The sequence below is a fragment of the Filicampus tigris genome, chromosome 14, assembly GCF_054856515.1.
Source record: "Filicampus tigris isolate MCC_2025a chromosome 14, RoL_Ftig_1.0, whole genome shotgun sequence".
In the NCBI taxonomy this organism is placed as follows: Eukaryota; Metazoa; Chordata; class Actinopteri; order Syngnathiformes; family Syngnathidae; genus Filicampus; species Filicampus tigris.
This window is the reverse complement of record NC_141230.1, coordinates 18,214,044-18,233,630: the sequence shown is the minus strand read 5'-3', so window position 1 is coordinate 18,233,630 and position 19,587 is coordinate 18,214,044. Positions and strand designations below refer to the sequence as shown.

The window sequence follows — 19,587 nt, the reverse complement described above, 5'->3', positions numbered from 1 at the left end:
CCAGCTTGCCTGAAGCCTCCGATTGGCGCTGAAGAAAAACATCACCAAACATGAACAAACAGAACAAAAGCTCCATCTTGTAATAACAAATCTCTTTTTTATTCTATAAAAGCACAAATTCACGATGAATATGAATAAGAAGCACTTGATGAAACTTCTGTGAAATTATGATGAGTAGGCTCAAAATGTTTGAACTTCATAAATGTTATTTCAATAAATAATGCCTTCAGGGCAAAAACTCTCTAAATATTTTTTTCTTGAGGTATTCCTTCCACGCATCCAGTGTTGAAAGCTCCATTGAGTTCCATTCAAAGTGAGGGATCTGGAAATATAACAAGGATAGGAACAATGTTTGAGTGGAAGCTGACATCCAAGCTAATATTGTGCAACAAAATACATTTATATTTTTTGTGACGTCTACTATAACAATGCATACCCGCACAACACGATATCCCAAAATTTCAAGATGCCGTTTCCTCATCAAGGCCTCCCCTTTTAGATGGTGGGAATTTTTGCAGAAGGACTTGAAATCAAGGAAGTTGATAGCAATGCTGTGTGAAAAGCGACAGCGGTAGAAACAAATAAAGCAATACATTTATTATTTAAAAAAAAAAAACAAAGTCTGTTTTTATCGTTCTGTAGTTTCCTACCGCTGTGCTCCCGGTGGAAGCTCGTTGCTGATATTCTCCTCCAGTGAGCTAAAACCCCAGTGAATCTTTCCTCTGTCCGAGATCTGCAGAGTACTCGGCTCACTGTAAGGCAGCGGCTGTTGCTGCTTGTCCAGAAGGCATTCAAAATCTGCGGGGGGGGGGGGAGACGCGTATCTCGATGAAAAGGCCAAAAACTATTCCCAGGTCATCTTCGGTCTTCTTAATCCTACATTTTGATTTTAATGTTCAATGAGGTTTATCGATTTCCTTGTTGGAGTTGCGCAAGAGTATTTATTTTCTATTGGAAACATTTTTCTAAATGAAAACAACTCAACCAGCGTCCCGGGATATATTATATTCGACCTTTTGGAGTCACCATATTACTTACCTACAGTGTAAAAATATGGCGTGACCTGCGCAACACGGACAAAGTTCAGACCACCAAGGACTTCCCCCAACATTTTGTGGATCTGCTTTTGCACAGGACTGATAGACCCATTCCCTGGTGAGAGATTTGACAGGTTACTTCCACCAACATCCATCAAATGACGAACTTTCTCGTACCTTTCTTTTGCAGCTGCTGGCAGTAGCGCTCGTGGAACCACGGGACCTGAAATTCGGGACATTCGAGGCACACGGCGCGATTGAGCTCCATGAGACGCAGTCGGGTCCGCATGTTCAGGGCATCAGGTAGCGCTGTGCAGTTACAAAAGTAAAACGGATGAGCTGCGTTGAACAAATTTGTTACTTTTACAATGTTGACGTAATAATGTCCAAAAAAAACAAATTCCACACATTTTGGGGGAGTTGCTTCCCCCCCCTCTCTATCCCATGTTCTTTTCCACCTCATATCTAAGAAATCAGTGAGTCGTCTGGCGAACCGTCAGATTCCCGTTCCTGTCTCCCCGCGTTTTAGGTGTCACTGTCTTTTTCATGTTTTTTTTTATTGGAAACCGTTAAATGAATTTCATTGCTTTGTACTTCCAACATGTGCAACGAAAATATATTGAATTCCATTGTCCTACTAGTGTGATCTAATTGTCCTTCTCATGAATAGTAATGTCATACAGCATTGGAAAAACATTACGGGCAAGATGCAGTCGTCGTGTAGTGTGCACTGAATTGCCAAATTATTTAGGACATGTCATTCCATGTCCTACAATTACAGTATGGACCTTTAACTCATTCACTGCCAGACATTTTCAGACCCACTTTTACCCTAACGTTTGAAAAAATGTGAAAAACTATATAAATAAATTCCTGGCATTGAATGGCTGTACTGGGAAAAGACAAATAAATACGTCAATGGCAGTGAATGAGTTAAGAATCATGGATTGGGAATAAATGCTCAAATGGCTTTCCGTACTCGTGAGCGAGCTGTGCACGTACTTTCCAGCTGGGCGTCGAGCTTCCCGAGAAAATCTATGCTGAAGATTTCTCGAACCAGTTCTTCGGGAAAACAGTCTGCTATCGCCAGGGTGTAGGCCAGCAGAACCAGTAGATGAGGGTCAAAGGAACCTATATGCACACACAAGGGTGTAAGCGCTAGGACCGCAAAATTCCGGGAGTTTTCAAAGTTGGACACCTTTCATGGGAATTACCGGTAACTGGATTTATAGGACTAAATAGTAACTGACTAAACTGAATGTGGCTCATAGGACAACGTGCAGAAGACATGAAGAGATGCTTGATGTTGCTTGATGAAGAAGAGATGCTGATTTAGCCGAAAAATTATTTCCATCTGTAGTCTGTTGATCCCTCGTTGTTGCTAAGGCAATGCTGTTGTTTCGCCGATTGGGGATTTTTTTTTTCATGAACTTAACATGACCAATATTCTTTTTTCAATGGCATATTATATGGAATATTTCCACTGCTTCTAAATAGATTTAGTGCACACTTGAAATCAGAAGGTAAGATGATCTGCACGCTGGCTTACTGATATGAGGGGTGAACCGCTGTACGCAAACATCGTATAGCTCGTCTGCTTTTTCAGAATCATAATTGAGGACAGAAAAGGGAAGCAGGGTGGCATACGTTGCTGAGTGGTGAATCTGAAAGAGAGAAACAACCGTTGGAATATATTTGTACTGGGGACATGAACCAAGCCCTGCTGCAAATAGTGAAAACCTACGAGCAAGTTGGCGCCCCCTCTAAAAAGGTTTGTAATTGCCACGAGACGGCTGCCAAGCACTACTTATGCCTAAATGAAACTCCTCAACTCACTTCAACATGCTCCCTTGACACTAAGATGCCACCAAATGACAAAAACAGCAAATGGGTGAGTTTCAGCAAATAACAGAAGATAGGGTTAAATAAAATTAAATACTAGGGCTGATAAAGTTAAAGCATTAACTATGGAGATTAATTGAAATTTCATAATGCACTAAAAAAAGTTAACTCAGTTAACTCAGTGTTATTTACTTCCTGTAGTAGCTGACCTCTGCTCATGCAGCCAAACTTAGAGGAGAGTCACTGTCGCAAAGATGGACTTTTACGTACTTTTACTTTAAAAAGTTGCTCGACGGCTAATTGGAGAAATCCAAAATATTTTGCACACTTTGCAAAGCCAAATTCAAACACCACATAAGTTGTACGTCTTGTATCGGTCAACTGTTGTATTTTATAGGAAAAGAATCGTATTCAAGGATCAAAGGAAGCTATTAGAACAGTCTTTGAATCGAAATATACTTTAATTTTTTTTCACATTAATGCCAAGATTTTACTCGAGGAAACATCGGCTCCAAGCTTTGCAAAAAATTGCAGTTGAAAAATGTGATTAATCGCGATCAATTATAGAAAATGTTGCGATTAATTAGTTAAAAAATTGTAATCGCTTGACAGCACTAGAAATGATGCATATGTTATTATGTTATTTAACGCTAGTACACATTTTTGGGGGGTTTGTTTACTGAAAAGTAGTTATTTTTTCAATCCACGATTACACCCGACAGCGACGACATATGTGAGGCTATCTATCTTCAACGTGAGGCCTGATCAGCAGGAATAAAATCCAACACATTGCTCCTGTAAATCACCTTGTCAATGTCTCTAATGGCCACGTCGGCAATACGCTCCATTAAGGGAGCGCAGTGCTGATTCATCCTGGTTAGGAAGAGGGATAGATCCGGCACGTTGGTCCAGTTTATTTGGTCCATCATCCTCCGCAGCGTGGCCATGGTCTCTTCGAGCAGCATTTCCTCAAACCACTCCCCCGAAGTGTACCTGAGCTCCTCAAGCAGCAGGTCCAGCCGGTCCGCCGTCTGCAGCCTCTTGCGGCCGCAGCGGTTGAGGCTCTGCAGCAGCCGCACGTACCTGCTGGGGGTGCCGTGGTGGTGCGACGGGTCGTTGCGAACCCACCTGGCCAGGGCTAAGGAAATGCTATTGAGGTCGTTGAGGTTGCACTGGGGCACCACCGCGCCCACCCGCGCGATCACGCCTTCCTCCAGGCGCGGCGAAGGCAACATGGAGAGGACGCGGGTTAACATGGTCACTTCATAGGGGAAGACGCTGCGTTCTAAGAATCTGAGGAGGAAAAGAGGATTCAGACTTTTGGCTTGACGGGTTGATGGATTTAAAAAATAAATAAATAAAAAGTGAATGTCAACTTACTTGACTAGTATGTTTCTTAATTTAGTGAAGAGTTCTGGATTGTGATAATGCAACAGATAAAGGGCTTGTGTGATTCTGCCGACCTCCACTGGCTTGTAGCTGTCAAGTTTTTTTTGGATTACTGATACAATCCTGGAAAAAAAAAAACATTCACAATACAGTATAACCGCACCGATCACAAAAAGTGAGTCATTTTCTAGTCGCGTTCGATTATTTGTCCCATTCAATAAACGGCTCAAAGTGTACCGGCGACTGTGGGTCGCCTTGCCCACATGCAAGGGCATCACAGTCCTTTCATTGCAGTTGTTTGGGAATTGTAGTTTACTTGTACTCTATCCTCCGTGACCTTAATGAGGATAAGCAGTCCAGAGAAAGGATGGATTTTTTCTTTATTACCGATACTTAGTAACCAATTTTATTGTTTTTAAATCTTGCACTCCACATACCAAGCATCTATATTAAAAAAACTAAAACTAATACTAAAACTTATTAAAACTCAACTAAGATGAAGCATTTATCAAAACTGCTCTAAAAAAAAATCATGAAAACAAACTAAATTTAAAAATAAATAAATAAATAAATAAAAAAGCAACTATAATGAAAAATTCTAAACTATTATAACCTGCATGGACTCACTTGCTTATCAAGCTTAGGTTCCTGCTCTGAATCTCTTCCAGTGTTTCAGCAATGGCCAACGCCTGCTGCGCGCTGAACTCATCAGCCAACAGGATGGCTGTGCTCTCCAAACTAAAAGGGATCAAACAGGCACACTGACTAGAAATGGGACAAAAGAATTGTAAAATCCCAATCATGTGTCCACTACAGCGATACGAACCCGTCTCTGATCTCCGTACTGGCCATGGGTGCCAGCGCAGCAAAAAGTTTGGTAAAGGAGAAGGGATCTGTGCTTGTCTCGATGAGTTCCATCAGCCGTTGTTTCACAGCCAGTCTGAAGTCACAATTGTTAAACTGCAGGGATTGATACAGCCCAATGAAAATGCTGATGTTCTCCGCGTCCAGCCTGGGAATGTTGCGCAAGAGGATCTGGTTGCATTTCTCCAAGAGAGGCCTGTGGCTGTACTTTATGTTGCGCAGGAATTGCACCACTCTGCGAGTGTTGTTATAATTCGACAGATCCATTTTGTCCAAGAGGTGGTCCGCCCGGTTAATCAGGGCATCCCGTAGACGCAGAGACACCAGGGATGAAATGCTAACGAGTAATGTAGTTAGGATCCTGCAAGAGGAAAAAAACAAAACGAAAAAAACCACCATCTGTCAGGTTGAATATACAATAAGGGCTGCTTGACGTTACATGTTGGACATTGGAATATACGCTCAATGGGGACTTCACCAGGTACGGCAACAGAATCTGATAACATTTTAAACAAGAGCCATAACAAAAATGATGCTTTTAAATCGCAATCACTTCTTTCTTTAATCAGACAAGTATCCCTGAAGGTATTTTTGACGCTGATTTTAAAAATGTGTGATTTTTTGTTTTCTAGCACATCCGATTTTTGAGATATTTTCAATTTTTTGCTTTTAAAGTTTGACCTAAAAAAGTTGGCGCAATATGTATTTTACCATGCGTTGTAATTCATAGCTCTGACACCTGTTGCTCAAACTAACCCCTAATTCATACATATTACTAAATATATTACATATTTTATTTATATATATATATATATATAAAATATTATATTATGAATATTATTATTTATTATGAAAAGCTAATGCGCAACAGAAAAAATGAGGGCAGATTAAGAAGTACAATGCAGTGCAGTTTGACACCAAATAACAACAACTAAAACATACTGTTACATTCAAATGTCTCTTGAGCGTCATTATCTTTTTTTGTAGGTCCGAATTTTTGACAGATGCTCGATGCTCTCAGTCACCAATCAGTTAGCCGTGCTACCAACCTTGCATCATCGATGGATGACAACTTCTGATCGACAATATTGGTGATGTGGCCCATCAGACTACTTTGTTGAAGTTGCTGATCAGTAAGGCAGACGGCGAACTTGGACAGGGATGTCAACGGAAGTCTGTAAATATGCGGAAATTAGCATTTTAAACGCAAATCAAGTAGAGACAAGAATTATGATGACACTATGACGAAAAAAAAAAAAATACTCACTTGTCTAATCGTAACCAAGCCTCTGAAACCAATTGCTGAACAAGCGAGTCATGAGGATCCACGTTCAGCCTGAAAAACAGTTAAATAGCATGTTGTATTTGCACCGGCTGTACATACACTCTTAACTTCAGACTACCGGTTCATTTCACACACCTGAGGAAACTATATAGTAAGTCCACCAACATGATATCATCCATGAGAGCAATTTTGTTCTCAGCCAGAACCCGAAGTGTCAAGAACTGCGGATGATTCTTGATGTGCTGGATTGTTCTCAACAACTGCGGTTTCTCTTTCTGGAAGTGCCACAGCATCTTCACAGCCAAACTCACGTGGTCCACGGTGAGCTTGGCCTTGTTCTTACCCACCAAATCAAACACATGGTCTTCGGCAGAGCAGATTCGCATCTGATCTAGAACCTGATCGCGGTTCATGGGGACCTTGTGAAATAACCTTCGAAAGCAGACACTCACACCCTGGAGCCGAAACATCATCTTGGGCGTCAGCTCACAATTAAATTCATTGTTGTATCACTGACAACCGCAATGTCACAGTGATAAGGTGGGTCACAGCCACAAACAGCAGTCAGGAGATGGATGATGTTTCTAAATGAAGAAACACATATATAAACAAATGTCATTATTTATAATACATATAATGCAACCAACTCAAACACGCTAAAGATAATACTTGCAGTCACTTTTAAAATGAGAGAATTCCTTCAGTCAAAAATGAATTGGGTAATCAGTTTTGCAGAAAGACCAAGCGCAATTCACGTGTAGCAGCACACAACAAATACTTACAAGTAAGTTACAACCTCAAACAGTCTTGATCGCCACGATTTGTGTGAACGTTCGGTGATAAATATACATACTAACAAGATTCGCATAGTTAAAAATAAACGAAAAACGGGGAATAGCCATTCAAATTCATCCTTGGAAAGTCAAACTCACGTAACATGCGGGGGTACTGCTTCCGTATCCAGTGACGTATTCGAATACAATTGGTGCGGCGGGTTTTGGCTTTCTGGTTGTAGATCGTGAGCGCCTTGAGCGAAATACAAATAAAAATACAGTCGCTGCTTGATGAATCAAAACATAATAGATTCGGAATTCGAACAATACAACGCAACATGAATTTCATTGACTCAATTCTAAAGCATCTCATATGGCGTAGCCTTACCAGAGATGTTAAGACTATAAGATACGGGAGTACTAGTGTAGCTCATGATGCTAGAGACAAATTCCCTGTGTGTTTTACATACTTGACTAATAAGAGGATTCAGTACTGTTGTCATATTAATAAATGTTGATACATTAATCAGAAACCACATTTTTATGTGTTTGAAAATGAAGTCAGGCTTTGTTGGCCAACCCAGAACTTCAAAAGACGCAAAATGTTGTATTTATGTGCTTTTCGTATATTTTTGTTATCTATTTCGTTTCTCTACGTTTGTCAGCTGTTGTGTGTTCTGAGATACGAGATAAAATTAAAAAACAAAAACAAATACCAAATATATCGTTATCTTCTCTTTAAAACATCTCTGGTAAAGAAGCCATTGAAGTGCCGTAAAATAATGACCATCTGCCGGAAAAAACAAAAAGTGGCGCACGATTCCTTCCCGAAATGCACTGACGTGACGTCCCCATCGCGCCATCTTCGTAAGCGGACGAGCAGTGGACGTTGAATGAGAACCCGTGCCTTTTGAAAGAAACGTCTGCTGCATGGAGTGATAAGATTACTTTTTCCAGGTAATGCAAGGTTGCACTCCCCACATCTCGACCGTGTGTACTGTACGTTAAATCGTCCAAGTTGCTCTTGAGTGTGGCCGGCCGAGAATCCATCCATGTTGCCTGGCTAAATATGCTAAGTGTTAGCAGCGAGGCCTGTTCAGGTAACTGCTGGGATCAATGTCAAACGTAACGTTAGAAATGAGCATTGGGTGAGTGTATATACAGGAAAAATGCGTCAATTCACATACTTACTTTTTCTACGTGCGGTTTTGTTCAAACGAGCCGCGTGGGACTTCAAATGCTAACTAGGCTAATGTTAGCATTTCAGTTGGAAACAAGCGATTCCGAGCTGGCGCGTCTCGAGTTTTAACGCGATCGCGTTTATAATGCGATAATGAATCATCGCTTCAAATTGTAGAGCTCTGGTGTGCACCCTCAGCATTTTCTAAATGGGTTAGTGCGCAAATGAGTGGAATGGAGATTTAAGTTGTCTTTTGTGACTTTACTGCCTTGGTATTTTATTAATATGTGATTGATATGTAATTTTTTGCACCTTCAGGTGGTTCAGCAGCTCATCATGGGGATCAAGGTTCAACGTTCTCGGTGCTTCCTTGACATTGGAATTGGAAACACACTCGGTAAGACGGTCTGCAACCTGAGTGTTTGGATGATTCTTGATGATCAAAATGTTTGCCTGACCCAGCCAATGCACACTTACTTTGTGTTGTATTGAGATGTACTTCTAATATTTTGACACTTGAAATAAGATTGTATTGATTGATTGGAGTCTGAATCATTCCCTCTCTGCTATATAGTGTCTTTTAAAATTAATATTCTGTATAGTCCGAGTATATTCTTTGTCCTCTGAAAAATATTACTGCAGGTTACTGAGTAAATTAGTTGTGAAAATCTTTTTTGACATATGTTTAGATTACGCTCGCCCTTGGTGGACACACATCAATTGGCAATGAAGCATAAAACCATGGTCCCATGAAACCATAGTGAAATATTTTAATACTTTACATGAGGTTCGACGGATTAATTGGCTGGCCAATTTAATCGGCCGGTATTGGGTATTTTAAAAATTGGTGTTTTTTTTTTTTTCAGATTTTTATTATTATTCATTTTTATTTTTACACATTTACACTTTGCAACATAAGATAAAGATAATGACATTCAAACAATAACACCCAAACCGCCCGCCACCCCCCAAAAAATATGCCAATTTTTTTCTGCCTCTTTCTGTTAAAGGAGGCGTGTAAAACTGGTGTAAAACAGTCTGTAATTCATATAATTATTTTTGTAACCGTTAAGCGATCAAAAAAAGAATTTATTTTATTGATTATAAACTTTTCACATTCACTTTTTTTTATTAATTGGCTAATTAATCAGTTATTAGAATTGAATTATGCCAAAATCGTCATCAGCCTAAAAATATCCATATGGGTTTCACTTTACATTGTTTAGTTATATTATTACTATATGTTGTAATAAAGCACAATACTGCAGATTTCTATTTTCCCTAAGACACATTACAAAAGTTTTTTTTGTTGTTTTTTTTTTTTAATGGAAAAAGATGATCTCAGTGTTTACATTTTCAAATCCGTTTTCTTTGCAGTCGGTCGAATCGTTGTGGAGTTGTTTACAGACGTCTGTCCCAAAACATGTGAGAACTTCCGATGCCTTTGCACAGGTGAGTTGTGACGTTTCGCTACAAGAATATTCAACCCCCCAAAAATGTACGTCTCATTCCGGCTGTATTTTCTTCCAGGTGAAAAAGGTGTTGGTAAAGGAACCCAGAAACCTCTGCATTACAAAGGATGTCTGTTCCATCGCATTGTGAAAGACTTCATGATTCAAGGAGGGGACTTTAGTGAAGGTGATTACTGTTTATGAATTATGCTCAAAATCACCAATGATTTTTTTTTTAGTTATTAATTTTTTTTGCCTTGACTTGCATTCATCATTAAGCAACATTAAAATTAACACGGCAATGAAATTCACTTGCTTTCCTTTTTTTATTGCAGGCAATGGAAGAGGAGGCGAATCCATCTATGGAGGCTTTTTCGAAGGTAAAGACGTTGCGGGCTTATTAAATTAACATTGGCGCGAAAATGGCTGTACAATTGTTGCAATCCCTATACCCCCAGACGAGAGCTTTGCTGTGAAACATAACAAGGAGTACTTGCTGTCTATGGCCAATAGAGGAAAAGATACAAATGGATCGCAGTTTTTCATGTAGGCATCCAGAGGTTTTCTCAATATTACTGAATTGATCTGTCATTATTTGATTATGAATGTGTGTTGTTTTCTCTGAATTTTCTCAGAACAACAAAACCAACTCCGCATTTGGACGGGTAAGGGCCGCACGGATATCCGGTTAATGCATGCTACACACTTCGATCCTTGATTTGTTTTCCTTTTGTCAGGGTCCACGTGGTCTTCGGTCACGTGATTTCCGGTCAAGACGTCGTACAAACTATGGAGGGTGAGAAAACGGATCCTAACAGCAGACCCTATGCCGAAATCAAGGTTTTGAACTGTGGGGAACTGGTGCCCAAATCAAAAGGTTTGTTCCCAAAATGAACCGGCGTATTTTCCAACTTGAGATCTCTGCAAGCTATTGCGGTTTTAAGCAAGTCTTACGTTTTTGTAGCAAAGAAACATGACAAGAAGAAAGAGCGAGCCTCATCAAGTTCCAGCGGTAGTTCCAGTGACTCCGACAGCGCCTCGGAATCCTCCTCCGACTCGGAAGATTCTGACAAAGACTCCAAGAAGCAAAAAAAGAAAGCCAAAAAGCAAAAGAAGAAACAGAAGAAGGACAAAAAGAAGTACTTGATTTATCCTGACGCTAATATTAGCTAGTAGCTGTAGCTTTTGAGAACCAGGGTTTTTATTCGGACTCTTATGTTCTCACAGGTCCGAGCCCGAAGTTGTCGAAGAGAAAGAACAAGAAGAGGTGGTCACATCCACCGTGCGTCCTGAAGAAATACCTCCCGTCCCGGAGAATCGGTTCCTGATGAGATTCTCGCCAGTAGAGCAAAAAACAGAGGAACCTGAGAAGGACAAAGAAAGCAAAGACGAACGGCCTCGGGACAGGTGGGTGACGCTCGCAAACTCAATTGGGAAAAAAAAAAATTCCCTATCGCTGATTGAGGAAATTAACCATCAATTGTTCAGAGTTATTTTTAACTTAAAGGGACAGTCATGTGTGGAATGTTTTGATTTTTCAAAGATCATTCATTTTTAAAAAACATTCTTCATGTAAAGTGCTTTGTTACAGCTCAAGCTGTTGTGAAATGCGCTATACAAATAAAATTGTATTGTATTAGGTCATTGCATTCTATTAATTGACCACTAGATGGCACTAAATTCTACACATCGTCCTTTTAAAGTGACCTATCGCGTCCATGATACACAATTGAAATGACATACTTTGAGCAATTCGTCAAAAAAAGAGTCAGAATTCTTAAAATGTTTCATTTCAATCCCAGTTGAAGTTTAAGCGTGAAACAAAGAGAATCACATATTTAATACAAATCGCATAACTTAAGTCAGCTAACTAACAAAGGAAAACGCCATAGACAAGCTAACGAAACTAGCATCGATGATGCGGTAGGTAACACTTTAAGCCAGGGGTGTCAAACTCATTTTTGTCGCGGGCCACGTCATAGTTATGGTTTCCCTTGGAGGGTCGTTAGGACTGTTGATTGCTTTATATTTTCACATATACACAACAAATTGATGGATAACCAGTAAATAGTTTGTTCAACTCTTTTCAATTTATTTTCTTTTACTTTTAATTTATTTTATTTTCCATTTTATTTCAATGTAGTTTTCCCATTTATTTTCTCTTTTCAATTTGGCAACTAATGGTTTGCAATATCTCACATGTGGTGTTAAATGTGAAGACAATTTGAAAGAAACATGTCAAGCCAACGCACGTGATTTGCCTTCGCGGGCCGCGTAAAATGATGTCGCGGGACGGATCTGGCCCCCTGTGCTTTATGCAATGGATATTTGAACACAGACAATATAACATGACATGAAAACAACCATTGTTACTGCCGTTTACTGAGTCTTTTAGTTTATGAAATTCTTCCATCTTATGAATGTATTTTACTGCCAAACTAAGTGTTTTGTGGGGCTAGAACAGTTGCTCCATTTGATCTTGCATTACGCATTTTCAAACAGCCCTAATTGCACGATAAACGTTGCATTTCTCCTGTCAGATCTGGCGCGCAACACAATTCGCAGTCAGCATATAACAGGAGATTGGTAATGACACGATCCGGCAGGAAGATCAAAGGCAGGGGCCCCAGGGTGAGTGTGTGTGTGTAGGTGTTCCACAAACTGCTTCCACTTTCTTTGTGTCCCCCTGCAAAAGCAAATGATTCATGATTCCCCCCCCCCACATACAGAGATACAGAACTCCTTCACGTTCTCGGTCAAGATCCAGAGATCGCTTTCGCCGTAGCGAAACGCCGCCCCACTGGCGCCTGGAGTTGCAACGTCAGAGGATGAGGGCAGTCACGGGGGAGCGTTGGATTAAGGGAGACAGGTAAGGTGCAGCAAACTCCAAGAAAATGAAGTGCAGCGTGAAAAGGGAAGACTCATCAATGCGTTGCATATTTTCATTGTCTTTTCCAGAGGTGACATGAGTGAGGACAAGGAAGAGGCGGCTAACATTCAGAGGAGAGAGCGGCGGACCTCCGGTTCCAAACGGGAGCACACAGACGATGGCAAAAAAGACAAAAAATCTCGATCGCAGAGATCCAAAAGCAAGGACGATTCGGGGGAGAAGCAAGGCAAGCAGAAGGAAAAGAAAAGGGCTAAATCTAAAAGCCGCAGTAGAAGCAGAGAAAAGAGCAGGCGGTCCAAAAGCAGAGAGAAGAGGAGACGGTCCAAAAGCAAAGAGAAGAGTCACAAGCATAAAAGTAGTGACCGGAAAGACCGCTCAAGGAGCAAAGAGCGAAACGCGGACAAGAAGGAAAAGGAGAAGGAAACGGATCACGGCAAAGAGAAAGACAGGGAGCAAGAGTCTGACGGCAAAAAGAAAGAGGACTCCAAGACGAGTAACGGCGAGAGAACGCGGGCAAAGTCGCAGAGCAAAGACAGAAGCTCCAAGGACCGACACAGATCGAGCAGCAGGAACCGAGAGAAGGCCGGACGCGGCGCCTCCAAGGACAAGGACGAAAAGCGGGACAAAGACCGAGAGAGGGGCCGGGAACGCAGCAGGAGCGCGCACAGGCGACACGGCGACGAAAGGGACGACAAAAGGCGGCGGACGCGCAGTCGGGAGCGCAGGAATAGTCGGGACCGGAGCAAGGCCCGGGATTCGTACAGGAGCCGGCGCTCCAGAAGCAAGAGCAGCCGGAGGGGACGAAGCAAAGACCGCAAGGACAGCCAAAGGAGACGACGGCGCAGCAGCACCAGAAGCAGCTCCAGCAGCAGCAGCAGCAGCTCCGACAGCGAGAGAGAAAACAGACGCAAGCGTCGCAAGAGCCCCGATTCCAAACGCAGACGATCCAAAAGCGCCTCCAAAGACCGGAAAAGAGCGGATGCGACAAAGGGCAAAAGCAACAACAAGCGGAATCACTCAAGCTCCAGTTCGAGCTCCAACAGCGACTGAGCCCGCCTTCAAATTAGTTGCGATTTTTTTTTTCTCTCTCTCTCGCTCTCTCTCTCTTTCTCTTTCTCTCTTTCTCACTCATATTATAGCACGCAGCTCCGTCTTTCCAAAGAGCCGCACGCATTGATGTTGCTCACTCAGTTCGTCCACAACTCCACTTTTTAATTCCCTGACAGTAAACAGGCTGCACCAGACAGCTGGAAGAGGGCAGCGTTCAAGCCGAACCAATAAAGTGCTGCAACAAAAAGGACCACAGCGTCTTGTAAGCCAAGGACTTGGTTTTAGCACTAAGTAAGAATGGTTTCTGTGGCCTACTGATGGCGTGCTGAAGCTGACGACTAAAAAAAAAAAAAACAGACCACGGTTTGATTATTTGGTTCAGCCAATTAAACATTTTACTGTAAGACGTGTTTTTTTTCTTTTCTACTGAAGCTTGTTTTATTTAACATCATTTTTTTTGTGTGGCAAATATGATTTAAAAGAAGAAAGAAAAGATCACATTTTTTGCATGGCTATAACAGACTTTGAGGTTTTATCTTCACCTGTTCGGCGAAGCGTTAAATGACCTCCACCTAGTCTCTGTATTCTTGCTGTCAACTTGTTTGGTTTTTTTTAACTGGAGGAAACTGTAATGTCACAAGTACATCATGAACTCAACTTGTACGAAATGTTCCTCGTGCAAGTTGGTTTTAGGCGCTCCTATCTGTGTAGAATGGAATTAAAATACACCATTTTGTTTTTGAAGTATTGCTGCAAAGTTCTACCAAAATTATTACCACTCACAAGTACAGTTATATTGATAGTTACAGTAATAGCGAGTGAGCCTTCCTGCGAATAGCAATGCACTGCAAGTAACGGATTTTGATAAAATATAAACAGTAATAGTGTGATGCCACAAGATGGTGCCAAAGCACTACTTAACAAGGCTTCGAAAAGTAACGCAAGTGAACACGACATTAAAGTCAGTGCGAATTGAAAATTCTGAATTTGACACACCACGGTGAAGAATAAACAATGTTGCCAAAATTGAATGGTTAAAAAAAAAATTGCCACATAAAGTACGGCTTCAGAATACTGAAAAATCAAGGTATTCTCTCGGTTCTCATATGCTGTGGGGGTGTCCGTCCCAGTCAATCAAATACGGCCTGGAAAAATGCATTCAACTTGGCTAGCATTTGTTTATACCTACACTACTGCATGTATGAGTTGCGAAAATATTACAGCCTACACTGGTATATACCCATTGGGTTGGAAACCCTGACGCTGGCTGTCAAGTCAGACTTAAAAGAAAGAAAAAAAAATTGCCGTTCTTTGTGTGATATGTGCACAGTCACGGCCGACAAAAGAGGCGCTCTGAAGCGACCATGCCAGTTAACTATCTGAAAGGGCGATGCGTGTTCTGGAGCTAGCTAGCTAGCTAGCTAACTGCAATTGCGCAGGACAATCGGTTATGCTAACGAAGACGCTCAAGTTTTTATATCATGGAGGAGGAGCAATTTATGCTGGTCACCCAATTGCGTCGCTGGGCACTGTTTTAGCCACGCCTCTACAATGACGAAAACAAAGATTGAAAAACAGCGTAATGCAGTATCTCCGCACTGGATTACGGAGTTGTTCTCAGTCTTTGTGCATGTTTTCAGACATTATCTTCAAACATGAATGATTTATTTTTTTTTTAAATTCGGAATTCACTTTGAAGGGTCTTTCAATCTTCACACCAATCCTTCAGCCGCCGATCTAAAACCAGGTAAACCCGAGCCTCTTCTTTGCTTCTTCAATATCAACCACCTCATGGATCTTCTTAATATCCCGCGTGCTTTCCGAGACATATGTAGGCATTTCGGCTCCACTGCTGTCCTGAACCAAGTAGCGAGGTCTCGCTCCGGTGAAGGCGGAGCCCCCCGTTGCCCCCTCCCTCACAACCTTGTAGAGTGGAAACACGTCACGCTGAGCGGCGGCAGCCGCTTGGACCACGGCCCTCGAGTACTGCTCGAACCCAAGCTCTTCTTCGGCGAGGAGCTCCATGTTCTTCGTTTCAAACTCATGCTCCGCTTGCCTCACTTGACGCTGCCTGGCTTGTTTCTGGACCGTCTGGCTTGCATTGAAGTCTTGTATCTTCTGGAGCTCCTGCCGGATCCTCTGGGCTTTCTTTTGCTGTTCTTCCCCAAACATTCTGTCGCCTTCTTTCTTGGCTTGAAGAGCTTCTCTTTCTTTCTCCTTTCGGATCAGTTCGTCGCGCTCTTTCTTTTGGATCTGTTGGAAAAGTAGCGTGGCAAGTTTGCCGGAGAATGATGAAGCGCCACGACCGACACACACATAACACTTATTACCACGTGTTCCCTGTGAGCCGCGATGGACTTCATCATCTCCACCCTCTTGTGCTCCTCCTCCCATTGCCGCTGCATCCTCCGCGCGTCCTGCTCGGCGGCAGCCTTCGCGATGCCCCGCTGCTTCCGCTCCTTTTGCTCCCGCCGAGCCGAGATCAGCTTGTCCACGATCCTCTCTCTGCGATTCTGGATCTCGCTGAGCAACGAAAAACAAAAACCCGGCGGCCGCGAATCTCGAGTCGAGATGTCTCATGATGCTGCCACACGAGTGCTAAATTCTACTTCTCACCTGAGCAATTCCTTCTCTCGATCTCTTCTTAACTTCACCATCTTCTCCTTTGCGGAAAGGAACAGTTTCCCCTGGGCCTCCTCCGCTTCCTGTTTCTCCGCATTCGCCGCCTTTGAAATGTCCCTTTGAGTGAGACGCTCCTATGAAAAGGTGTCGCTGTGTTATAAACGAACACAAAATAAGTGGTTACAAAGATCCTCGTTAGTCTGCCCACCAGCTGAGCTTTCATGAAATCTCGCTTCTGCTTGGCTTGCGACTGCTCCTCCATTTTTTGCTCCCATTGATGAAGCTCTTGAAGCCGTTGGATTTCCTCGCCGTCCTTCTGTGTCTCAAGCTTCTGTCGCTCTCTTTGCAGCTGACTTTCCTTAATCCTAAAGGACATGGGTCACATTGTTAAGTGTCTACTTCAAGGATGGACAACTCCTGGCCTGCGCCCACACTGTGTATGGGGTAAGGAAATGATAAACATGTTTCCTCTCCTCTTTTCACCGGGTTCTGGTCCATCAGGAATATCATCGTGAATAAGAAGCAGGCCGTGGTCAACACATTTAAAGGCACCTAGTTTGCTTAGAGATGTGCTTACCAGGAAGAGCACACTAGCGTCTTATATTTGGTAAGATGCCATTTAACGCTTAGCTTAGTTTAGCCTAGCATAAAATGGAAATGACTGGGCGGTTACTGTAGCACACACAACTCAATCGGGGTTTCAAGCAAACAAAGACAGTTAAAGCGGAAGTCAATACAAACATTTTTTTTTTCAAGAATATCTTCCCAGCAGTCCCACTAGTTTAAAAACGGCATTCTGATTAATTTTGCGTCCAAGCAGTTAAGCAGCAAAATGCACTCGTTTTTAGCCATCTCTGGGGGGGTGGCCATTTTGTCACTTCTCTCGACTGAAAATGACATCACAACTGCTCACAACGACCCATCACGTTTGAGCACACATTTGAGCATGACACATTAAGATACTGTGATGTACATCGGTTTGTATTTAGTCAACATTATAAGATGGCATCTGGTTAGGATGTACTATGTGGCCCCCTGCTAGTGCTGATGAAAAAATGTGGCAACCTCCATCATTTAACTCACTGCCAGACATTTTCAGACCCACTTTTACCCTAATGTTTGAAAAAAAATATATAAATAAATTCCTGGGATTGAATGGCTGGACTGTGAAAAGACAAATAAATACGTCAACGGCAGTGAATGAGTTAGGTTGCCAATGCCTGGTCTAACTGGTGCAAGCACAACCTGCTTGTTCACCTACTGCTTCTGCAGTTCTTCGGCAAGATCCTTGCTGTCCTGCTTTTTCTGCTGCGCTTGTTCCTGCTCTTTTTTGAGAGCTTCATCCTCTCTGGCCTTCACCATCTGCACATATTCTTTGTCCAGGTTTTTGGAGGCGCTCTTCCTCCTTTGCTTCAGCTCTATCTGGGCTTCCCTTTCCTTCAAAACTTCTGTCAGCAAGAGTGCGCGCTGTCGGGAGGAGAAAAAAGGACAATAAACACCATTGCAGTTCTTCCAAATAGTTACTGTAATTTTTAGTTTATTTTCCAACTGTTTTTAAGATATTGCGCTAAGACTTAAGTACAAACTACTCCCGTATTTGTTTTCATCAGTTGTCAGCGTTCACACTCCCTTTCTGACTGACTTCCAGTTCCACGTTAGCTAGGATGTCTCACATTTTTGTGTCCCAGAAGAAGAGATGAGTGCGATACTAACATGTAATCCTTTGACTTGCTCTGTTTCATAGTAGAGTTGCTTCTTTGCCTTCTCAATGGCCTCTCTGCGCATTTCTTCACGATATTTGGCCTCTTCCAGGTCAATCTGTTTCCTTTTCTCCTCCTCCATCTGGTCCCGGATCTTCTTTGCTTCTAGCTTCTTCTGTCTTTGACACTTGAAATAAGCACAAGGGTGTTGTTGACATGTTGACATTGAAGCTTCAAACCACTTAGCTCATGCCCATTCCCCAAATGTTCAAAATGAAAAAAAAACTTTTTTTTTTCATAGTTAAAGCAACACTGTGTCATATGTCAGTTTTTGTTGATTATGGCGGCGCTATGTGGACGAAAGCGGTAGTGTTGTGACAAAAGTCAACCCCATTTGGGGCTTCTGCCATGACACCAATAATAGCACGTAGACGTTCAAATCGACTTCTGTCCTTATAGCGAAAGGAGGAAGTGACGTATGCCGTAAAGAAATTCAGGACATTTGTATTTTTTTTTTGCGTGCCAGGGTTGCTCCCATCCTCCTCAAAGTTGCTTAGTGCCAGTAAAAACGATACAGAACCCCTGAGTGAGTTTGCTTTGGGTGCCTAAATGACTAAATATGACATACAGTCCACTTACAGCAAGCGTGTTGGGCCAGAGTTCCGCCATCTTTTTGGATTTCAGGTGCAGGGCCTGCCTCTGCCTTATGGCCTCCATCTGGCGTTCCTTCTCCTTGTCCACTCGATTGATTTCATCCTGGATCCTCAGCCAGTCAGCCTTGGTCAAGACGGTGATCTGACGGAGATCTGGAAGCTGGATTGTGTCATTGGTATCTTCAGCTGGAAATAAAAGTTATACATAAAAATATAACTATAACAGGGGAAAAATACAATTAGCTCTCACCACTTTTACTGGATTCTCTCCGTTGGCCACGTTGAACCACAGATGACATTTTTTTTCTCTCCAATGCAGTAATAAAAATTGGTAATATTGTTATTAAGTAAAGTTCCTAACTAACTAACATGCTCTAACTTTTTCAGCGTCACAGTGGAATCATTTGTTGCCTTGTATCTAAGCAACGCATTTGAGGTACTTCCACTTGTTGACACAAGAGGATGCTGTTGATCAAGATTCTATTTGAGCATTTCGTAATCAAATAACGAACGAACATAATTTTAGTTGTGAAAAAAAGCTTTATCATTTTATAATCATTATTATTATAGATGATGTTTTTGTTTGGCATGAAATACATTTGTTGTTATGTAAAGTTGTTGTCCGAACTTGTTTGGTGTTGAAGAAGGCAGAGACAGGACTGACTGGTTTTCACTCAATGGCACACAAAGAACCAACATTTTTCTCCAAATGCCAACTAAAAAAAGACTTAGTCACCATCACCACTAACCCTGCTAACATCATATTTTTATGGAAAATGTTTATCCGCGTTTTTTTTCTTCAGGATTTTTTGGGGTTAAAAAAAATTACAAGAGCGAGGAACTGCTCTTTA

The 19,587-nt window shown here is 41.9% G+C and overlaps 3 protein-coding genes across 6 annotated transcripts; 1 reads left to right on the top strand and 2 right to left on the bottom strand.

Moving 5' to 3' along the window:
* Nucleotides 1-83: 83 nt before the first annotated feature.
* Nucleotides 84-7,553, bottom strand: fastkd1 (FAST kinase domains 1). 2 transcript variants are annotated; one of them, XM_086051955.1, is made up of 15 exons: nucleotides 7,350-7,553; nucleotides 6,553-7,001; nucleotides 6,400-6,468; nucleotides 6,182-6,307; nucleotides 5,095-5,493; nucleotides 4,896-5,006; nucleotides 4,260-4,391; nucleotides 3,686-4,172; nucleotides 2,587-2,701; nucleotides 2,040-2,168; nucleotides 1,215-1,346; nucleotides 1,039-1,152; nucleotides 651-798; nucleotides 437-551; nucleotides 84-322 (listed from the first exon to the last, which is right to left on the bottom strand). In XM_086051955.1, exons 2-15 carry the CDS (start codon nucleotides 6,888-6,890, stop codon nucleotides 227-229), a joined length of 2,511 nt encoding a protein of 836 aa, XP_085908081.1. In that variant the 5' UTR covers nucleotides 6,891-7,001; nucleotides 7,350-7,553; the 3' UTR covers nucleotides 84-226. The 2 variants fall into 2 exon arrangements, with proteins under 2 accessions (XP_085908081.1, XP_085908080.1); XM_086051954.1 differs by lacking the exon at nucleotides 7,350-7,553 and adding an exon at nucleotides 7,200-7,343.
* A 430-nt stretch (nucleotides 7,554-7,983) lies between these two features.
* Nucleotides 7,984-14,508, top strand: ppig (peptidylprolyl isomerase G (cyclophilin G)). 2 transcript variants are annotated; one of them, XM_086051957.1, is made up of 13 exons: nucleotides 7,984-8,147; nucleotides 8,689-8,767; nucleotides 9,748-9,822; nucleotides 9,901-10,008; nucleotides 10,157-10,201; nucleotides 10,280-10,367; nucleotides 10,457-10,486; nucleotides 10,559-10,698; nucleotides 10,786-10,960; nucleotides 11,049-11,228; nucleotides 12,362-12,452; nucleotides 12,551-12,690; nucleotides 12,780-14,508. In XM_086051957.1, exons 2-13 carry the CDS (start codon nucleotides 8,707-8,709, stop codon nucleotides 13,759-13,761), a joined length of 2,115 nt encoding a protein of 704 aa, XP_085908083.1. In that variant the 5' UTR covers nucleotides 7,984-8,147; nucleotides 8,689-8,706; the 3' UTR covers nucleotides 13,762-14,508. The 2 variants fall into 2 exon arrangements, with proteins under 2 accessions (XP_085908083.1, XP_085908084.1); XM_086051958.1 differs by lacking the exon at nucleotides 7,984-8,147 and adding an exon at nucleotides 8,171-8,290.
* cfap210 (cilia and flagella associated protein 210) lies at nucleotides 14,183-19,328 on the bottom strand. 2 transcript variants are annotated; one of them, XM_086051960.1, is made up of 8 exons: nucleotides 18,987-19,328; nucleotides 18,723-18,922; nucleotides 18,097-18,270; nucleotides 17,645-17,850; nucleotides 16,592-16,748; nucleotides 16,378-16,517; nucleotides 16,092-16,284; nucleotides 14,183-16,014 (listed from the first exon to the last, which is right to left on the bottom strand). In XM_086051960.1, exons 1-8 carry the CDS (start codon nucleotides 19,033-19,035, stop codon nucleotides 15,499-15,501), a joined length of 1,635 nt encoding a protein of 544 aa, XP_085908086.1. In that variant the 5' UTR covers nucleotides 19,036-19,328; the 3' UTR covers nucleotides 14,183-15,498. The 2 variants fall into 2 exon arrangements, with proteins under 2 accessions (XP_085908086.1, XP_085908087.1); XM_086051961.1 differs by having other exon boundaries at nucleotides 16,095-16,284.
* Between the last annotated feature and the right edge of the window lie 259 nt (nucleotides 19,329-19,587).